Source organism: Oncorhynchus kisutch, unplaced genomic scaffold, assembly GCF_002021735.2.
Source record: "Oncorhynchus kisutch isolate 150728-3 unplaced genomic scaffold, Okis_V2 Okis05a-Okis16b_hom, whole genome shotgun sequence".
In the NCBI taxonomy this organism is placed as follows: Eukaryota; Metazoa; Chordata; class Actinopteri; order Salmoniformes; family Salmonidae; genus Oncorhynchus; species Oncorhynchus kisutch.
This window is the reverse complement of record NW_022261982.1, coordinates 3656939-3665595: the sequence shown is the minus strand read 5'-3', so window position 1 is coordinate 3665595 and position 8657 is coordinate 3656939. Positions and strand designations below refer to the sequence as shown.

At 42.5% G+C, this 8657-nt stretch overlaps 1 protein-coding gene across 3 annotated transcripts; it reads left to right on the top strand.

Moving 5' to 3' along the window:
* The first annotated feature begins 3348 nt into the window (after window positions 1-3348).
* Window positions 3349-8304, top strand: LOC109877817 (methylmalonic aciduria and homocystinuria type D homolog, mitochondrial-like). Of its 3 annotated transcripts, none has more exons than XM_031813288.1 (8): window positions 3349-3445; window positions 4000-4038; window positions 4161-4308; window positions 4986-5206; window positions 5388-5496; window positions 6208-6326; window positions 7090-7176; window positions 7358-8304. In XM_031813288.1, exons 2-8 carry the CDS (start codon window positions 4030-4032, stop codon window positions 7571-7573), a joined length of 909 nt encoding a protein of 302 aa, XP_031669148.1. In that variant the 5' UTR covers window positions 3349-3445; window positions 4000-4029; the 3' UTR covers window positions 7574-8304. The 3 variants fall into 3 exon arrangements, with proteins under 3 accessions (XP_031669148.1, XP_031669149.1, XP_031669150.1); XM_031813289.1 differs by having other exon boundaries at window positions 3428-3742; XM_031813290.1 differs by lacking the exon at window positions 3349-3445 and adding an exon at window positions 3452-3645.
* The last annotated feature ends 353 nt before the right edge of the window (window positions 8305-8657 follow it).

The following is an 8657-nucleotide window of genomic DNA, read 5'->3' as shown; positions in this document are numbered from 1 at the left end:
AACCACACCTAAACACTACAACCACACCTAAACACTACAACCACACCTAAACACTACAACCACACCTAAACACTACAACCACACCTAAACACTACAGCCACACCTAAACACTACAACCACACCTAAACACTACAGCCACACCTAAACACTACAGCCACACCTAAACACTACAGCCACACCTAAACACTACAGCCACACCTAAACACTACAACCACACCTAAACACTACAACCACACCTAAACACTACAGCCACACCTAAACACTACAGCCACACCTAAACACTACAGCCACACCTAAACACTACAACCACACCTAAACACTACAACCACACCTAAACACTACAACCACACCTAAACACTACAGCCACACCTAAACACTACAGCCACACCTAAACACTACAACCACACCTAAACACTACAGCCACACCTAAACACTACAACCACACCTAAACACTACAACCACACCTAAACACTACAACCACACCTAAACACTACAACCACACCTAAACACTACAACCACACCTAAACACTACAACCACACCTAAACACTACAACCACACCTAAACACTACAACCACACCTAAACACTACAACCACACCTAAACACTACAACCACACCTAAACACTACCACCACACCTAAACACTACAACCACAACTAAACACTACCACCACACCTAAACACTACAACCACACCTAAACACTACAACCACACCTAAACACTACAACCACACCTAAACACTACAACCACACCTAAACCCTACAACCACACCTAAACACTACAACCACACCTAAACACTACAACCACACCTAAACACTACAACCACACCTAAACACTACAACCACACCTAAACACTACAACCACACCTAAACACTACAACCACACCTAAACACTACAACCACACCTAAACACTACAACCACACCTAAACACTAAACACTACAACCACACCTAAACACTACAGCCACACCTAAACACTACAACCACACCTAAACACTACAGCCACACCTAAACACTACAGCCACATCTAAACACTACAACCACACCTAAACACTACAACCACACCTAAACACTACAACCACACCTAAACACTAAACACTACAACCACACCTAAACACTACACACTACAACCACACCTAAACACTAAACACTACAACCACACCTAAACACTACAACCACACCTAAACACTACAACCACACCTAAACACTACAGCCAGTAGTGGGCGAGTTAGGGGACAGATGGCAAGACATTACACATGGTTTGAGTCAGTCAGCTGTAGCTAGCTGCAACACGACAGAGAGAGAGGGAGGGAGAGAGAGAGAGAGAGAGAGAGAGAGAAAGAGAGAGAGAAAGAGAGAGAGAAAGAGAGAGAGAGAGAGAGAGAGAGAGAGAAAGAGAGAGAGAAAGAGAGAGAGAGAGAAAGAGAGAGAGAAAGAGAGAGAGAGAGAGAGAGAGAGAGAGAAAGAGAGAGAGAAAGAGAGAGAGAGAGAGAGAGAGAGAGAGAGAGAGAGAGAGAGAGAGAGAACAGGCTGTGTAAAGGGGTGGGTAAAAGCACTCAAGTTGCTCCTTCTCTGTGGTGCTGTGAAAAAAGTTGATCATCCTCCACGTTTCTGCGTGTTTCCAAAGACAGATGGAGTTTAGAACACAACAAATTCTAGAGGTCTATAATGTTCCGCAGCGTTTCAACCATTATGGCCCTGTTGAGTGTACCCATGAGTGTACTGTCAAATGTCTATGAAGTGGCTATGCCTGTTCTATTTCTCTGCCCTGGAACTAAATCATTTGAGTTATTTGCCTGAAGCAGATAGAATGAACAGAATACAATGCCCCAGTGTAAGATGGAATGTTTAATGACCACACAAGGAGGATGAAATGGGCAATAGAAAGAAAAGAGCTGATTCTTGGCACGGCCTATCAGACAGCTTGACAGCACAGCAATAAACCTTCGGCCTGACTCATAACTTTGTCTGCGTAGGATTCTGAAGGCCACCTCATTGCTAAGGCTACGGTGAAAGCACTTGGTGCTGAAGTAAAAATGACTTTTGAAAATCATTAATAGCGGAGAATCAAACCTTGATGTAATTTTCATGGAGTCACAGTGAATATGCGCAATTGCCTATATTGCATCATTTTTAGCCCCTCCCCCTGAAAACTTGTATATAAGTTCTTCAGTAGGTGTTCTGCATGTTTGTTGGTTAGAGAGCAGCCCTGTCCCTGTGGGACCCCCTCTAGACTCCAGAGTGCATGCCATGCCAATATAATGTAGTGTTTGGAGTGGTGCTGAGAGTGGTGCTGTACTATTCTTTATGTATCCCAGGGAAACACTCTGACAGGCAGGCTGAGTCCTCCAGATGCCTCCCTGCATAACCATTCCACTGCATCTGCACATAAGAGAGAGAGAGAGAGAGAGAGAGAGAGAGAGAGAGAGAGAGAGAGAGAGAGAGAGAGAGAACGGGACAGGGAGAGGGACAGGGAGAGAGAGAAAGACAGGTGGAAGAGAAAGAGAGAGACCTCCTCCAGCACTAAAGCCCTGGAGCAAAAGTCCCATAACTCCCCACTCCACTTCCTCTCAGCTCTGTGAAAGTGTCACTCAGTGTGTCAACCCTCCCGGCCACAGGGGACCTGACAGTGACAGGCTCTCTGATAGGCCGTGTTAATACCCTCGTCGAATTTCCCCCCTTGTCCCAACTGACCTTAGCTAGCTCTCAGCTCTGTCGTGGTCATCAGATTCAGAACTCAGGGCTCAGTTGGTAAGAGTGTGGTGCTAGCAATGGCAAGGTTGTGGGTTCAATTCCCACATGGATCACATACACATTCTATAAATGTACAGTATGCACTCAGGGTACTTTGAGTCAGTTTAGATGAAAGAGTCTGCTCAGGGGAAAATACATTGACTCTTCACATCCAGCTTCTCTCTGTCTACTGGTGGTGGAAGGTCAGTCCACAATAGAGCAGGCTGTATGGTTATATCATTGGCAGAAAAGAAAAATACCTTCTGATTGTATGATAATGTATTATAAAGAGGGAGGCTGCAATAATACATCTCTATGGGAGGTCAAGCCTACAGCTCAGTGGGAGACGGATGGATGGTGAATGGAGTCACTGATTATAATTATTTACAATACCCTAAAAGATATGCCTTAGTTGCCAAGTAGTATATTACTACAGAGGTCTAGTAATCAGTAGACTACCTTTTTTTGTGATTATAGCTATCATAATTTCAACTAGGATATTTTATTGAACAGCAGTCGACCTTGGTGGGCTTTTTCCGTTATACATTTTTTTAATGACTTTTCCTGATTCGTGTAGATATGCTGCCATCTAACGGACATCCTCTAATAACACATACAATCAAACAGCTCGGTTTGTCCCTCGTCGTATACTGTTCTCAAGTCATGTGAACTCGCATACGTGCGGACGTGCTGCAGCGTACATAGTCGTCTGATTAGGTAAGAACATTATGTTCCTTTACATAACAGCACAAATTAACGCGAATGTTTCAGGAACTTAACGCATATCATCGTGTTGTAATGGTGTATGTTTACATTGAAATGTAACTTTGAAAACTATGAAATTGTCATCTCAAACTTACGTCTGTCGCGAACGGGAAGTGAGAGTGCAGCCGATCAAAACAAACAAGACTGGACTTGTATGTCAGCTCTTTTAGCTACCAAGCTAATCAGCATAGCCAGGCTGTCTGTCATTGCCAGTTGTCAACAACAACACTAGTTAGCTGTATCGAATACGTATGTATCATCTTGTTTTTGTCCCTTTTAACTTGCTAGATAGTCAAACGCATAGCAGTAAACAACAATATGACGCAATCGCTAAGATAACACTCATAGTATATAACCGTACAAGCTAACTTGCAACATAAAGTTCACGTTTGATCAATTCAATTATATTTCCCAACTGTGCTGTATTCTGTCTGTGCTGCATGGGTTATTAGCTGTCCTATTATGTAAAGTCACACGTAGTATTCATCTTCTTTCCACATCTTCAGGTGTGAAACTAGTGACAGAGGGCCACCGGGATGACTAGTGTAAGTACTAAACCTTTACATTACAACATATATTAGACGGTAATGTAATAGTATTGTGCTATAATACTGTAACTAGGGTGCTTGACGCTTTTCCTCTGATTGGTTGATTAATAACCGTGTAGGTGCTGTGTGGCCGAGCCCGGCTGGTGATGACCCAGTCGTCAGGGCGTCAGGCCCTAGCTGCACTCAGGGTGGGCTGGATACGAACCTTCTCAGCTGCTGGTTCTGATGAGCCTTATTTTGTCGTGTCACGGGGGGACTCAGACTCAGGTAGGTTACTGCTATATCGACCACAACACTGGTTCATTTGTTATTTTCGACTAACTGTGACCGTATTTTGGCCTGTGCGTTTTTGAGTTATGAGTTGTAATTACAGTGAGTTCGGAAAGTATTCAGACCCCTTCCTATTTTCCACATTTTGTTACAGACTTATTCTAAAATGTATTATATTTTAAAAATCCCTCATTACTCTACACACCACCCAATCATGACAAAGCGAAAACAGGTTATATTCTTTCGGTGCAAATTCATTAAAAAAAATTCAAACCATATTTACGTAAGTTTTCCAACCCGCTGCCAAAGGTGCTTCAGCAAAGTACTGAGTAACGGGTCTGAATACTTATGTAAATGTGATATTTCCGTTTTTAATTTTTAATTCATTTGCAAAAAAAATACAAAAGGTTTTTGCTTTTTCATCATGTGGTATTGTGTGTAGATTGATGAGGGGGAAAAACCTATTTAATCCATTTTAGAATAAGGCTGTAATGTAACAAGATGTTAGTTACAAGTTATGGGGTCTGAATACTTTCCGAATGCACTGTATGCAATAAAAATTACATTGAGAAAATGATCTCAAACTTTCCATAACTATAGCTACTGTTAGGCAGAACATACATTGTCAAACAGATTTAACATTATTGTAATATACTCCTCTTTCTCCCTACCAGGCCCTAGGACAGTATGGCCTGATGAGAACATGGGACCCTTTGGCCCCCAGGACCAGCGGTTCCAGTTGCCAGGTAACTCAGGCTTTGACTTTCACCTGGAAGGCATGGCAGACCAGAAGATTAAAGGCCCAGTCCACAGGACGGTACCTGACGTTCTGACTGCTGCTACTAGCAACGAGAGACATGAGTTTGTAATGGCCCAGTTTGTCAGCGAGTTTCAGGTAAATACGTCACTCACAATAACTCCTTAACTAAAAGAAACGTGTCCTTATTCAATTGTAAATAAAAATGGATATTATTCTTAAACATTTCCAAAATATATTTCTATCATTTAAAACATTTCTATTATGTTTCATACTGGTAGAGTTATTTGTTGAAAACTTAGTATTTTTTTCTTTGTAGGGCAAAATTGGTCACATGTTATCGAGGAGCGTCCGCAAGGCAGAGCACTACTTTGATCAGCCCAATGTGGACTGTTCTATACAGACCTGTCCTGAGCTGCTGAAGAAAGGTAGCATGGTGTAATCATACTTATATTATCATACTTATCATAACATTAACTATTCATGTCTGGGTTTTTTACCCCTTTTTCTCCCCAATTTCGTGGTATCCAATTGTTTTAGTAGTTACTATCTTGTCTCATCGCTACAACTCCCGTACGGGCTCGGGAGAGACGAAGGTTGAAAGTCATGCGTCCTCCAATACACAACTCAACCAAGCCGCACTGCTTCTTAACACAGCGCGCATCCAACCTGGAAGCCAGCCGCACTAATGTGTCGGAGGAAACACCGTGCACCTGGCAACCTTGGTTAGCGCGCACTGCGCCCGGCCTGCCACAGGGAGTCGCGATGAGACAAGGATATCCCTACCGGCCAAGCCCTCCCTAACCCGGACGACGCTAGGCCAATTGTGCGTCGCCCCACGGACCTCCCCGTCGCGAGCCCGGGCGCGAACCCAGAGTCTCTGGTGGCACAGCTGGCGCTGCAATACAGCGCCTTTAACCACTGCGCCACCCGGGAGGCCCCCATTCATGTCATGTTTTATCAACCGCAGCCCACACGTCAGATAGTTTATATTGCATACAGCCATGTCCACTAGGGGGAAGTAACTGCATTGCTAATGTCACTAATGTTGTCCAAGTGGGTGATAGCTGACTTTTCTGTAGGCCTATTGGCTAGCTAGCAGTTGAATGTGTAACACATCTCTTCATTTCCTCTGTTAGAGTTTGAATCCTATTTCCCCTCGGCCCCAGCCAGTGCCATCACTGTTGTCACGGTGAAACACACGAGATGTGAGGTGATCGACAAAGAAGTGATCGACAGAGAACAGCTTCTTCACAAAGTGAGTTGGAATGTCCACTGGTTGTTTCCCATTGATATGGATTCAGTGATGCTAAGTTCAGTAAATTATTCTGCCATCACATTTTGGAGTTGTAGGCCTGTGTACTTATTGAAGGTCTTACTCTGTACCTCCCCTTTATTGGTGAACTGTTTTCTTGTCTGTTAACTGTCAGTTAGTTTGACTACTGACAGATACTAGATGTTTTCTGTTATTTCAGTTAGTTTGACTACTGACAGATACTAGATGTTTTCAGTTAGTTTGACTACTGACAGATACTAGATGTTTTCAGTTAGTTTGACTACTGACAGATACTGGATGTTTTCAGTTAGTTTGACTACTGACAGATACTGGATGTTTTCAGTTAGTTTGACTACTGACAGATACTGGATGTTTTCAGTTAGTTTAACTACTGACAGATACTGGATGTTTTCTGTTATTTCAGTTAGTTTGACTACTGACAGATACTAGATGTTTTCAGTTAGTTTGACTACTGACAGATACTGGATGTTTTCAGTTAGTTTGACTACTGACAGATACTGGATGTTTTCAGTTAGTTTAACTACTGACAGATACTGGATGTTTTCTGTTATTTCAGTTAGTTTGACTACTGACAGATACTGGATGTTTTCAGTTAGTTTAACTACTGACAGATACTGGATGTTTTCTGTTATTTCAGTTAGTTTGACTACTGACAGATACTAGATGTTTTCAGTTAGTTTGACTACTGACAGACAGATAATGGATGTTTTCTGTTATTTCCCAGTTTGTTAGTGGTGCTAAGGAAATCTGTTTTGCTCTGTGGACAGCTGGCTTCTGGGCTGACTTCATTGACCCCTCATCAGGATCAGCTGTGAGTTGTTCTCCTACCTGGTTTTGTTTGTTTATTGTTTATGTCAAAATATCTATATAATGTGTAATACATATGTAATATTCATGTACTGTTTACTGTGCTTCATCAATCTGATATATTTTCCAGGAGACAGTATGTAGTCTTCAAGACAACCACATCATTCCTTTGTCTTGTCCCCCAGTTCTTTGGATCTCACTCCAACCACCCACTACTCAAAGAGGAGGAGTGGAGCCGTCTAGGTTTCCACATCGAGGCCTCTGGATCCTGCACAGTTATCCGTCACGTCCTGAGGGGAACACCTACGTTTGTTGGAACTGTTTTCACCACTGCACCTGCTAACAGTGACGTCATGGAAAGACTTCAAGGCCAGTCAAGTGCATTTGAAGACGGGGACTAGTTTTTATATTTTGTTATCACCATGTGAGAATGATGTATCTCACTATCCAAACGACTGTTTGTGCCCTGACCTCTGTTTGTTCACTCTGGATTGTTTTGGAGGAAAAGCGTTGGCCGTTATGCCGTTGTCTTCACCACACCAGCATGGAGAGGAAGTTCTAACCTGGTCCCAGATCTGTTTGTGTTGTTCTGTTAGTGCTGCCAAAGTTGGTAAGAGGACACAAACAGATCTGGGACCAGGCTATATAACTATGCACTTGGAAGTAGACAGGTAGGTTACGTACAGTAGTGCTGTGATCTGTCGTTGACTCTGATATCATAAAGACTTGACTGAGGAAGATCCTGTTGACAGCTGTGTTTAAACACCCAATAAACCACCTAGCTACCTTTGACTGAGGGCCCTTTTTCTGGCCTTGGTGCAGAAGATACGTGAGATATAACTCCGAAGGCAATGTTCCGCATTCACGGTAAACGCTGCATATCTCAGTTCAATCTGAAATAATCTTTACATTTATATCGTGCTGTAACACTCAAATTCAGCACTATGGATTGAATCTAGTCTAATATAGTTAACACTTTCAGACTAATCTAGTATCTACAGACTATTGCTACTGTACAGGGTTTTCCTTCACTTGCACAATGGGAATAGAAATATGGTGTCTTGGAGGAGTCTGTTGTACGTTTCCACCAAAATGAATTAAAATGTCTATGTTGCTGGTATGGTACACACATCATTCAGTCATTTAATTATTCAATCATCTAATGTATGTAAGAAAGTAGAGACTTGTGAGGCAACCACACAACACTAAACAAAAGAATGAATAGCTAATCCAAAAGAGATTTTCAGTTTGTCCTCTGTCCTCCTTGCATACGATTAGAAATGTAGACAATGCAATGAACTCTTTGCTAATTTCCTAGCGCTAATTAGGGAACACAAACACTAGGAGAAATTGAAATGAATATGCCTGGCCTTGAGGTAATGCATTACTCTGCATCTCAGTGCTAGAGGTGTTCGAATCCATGCTGTATCTGAACCGGCCGTGATTGGGAGTCCCTTAAAAATATGACTTCTGGGCCTTCTCTTT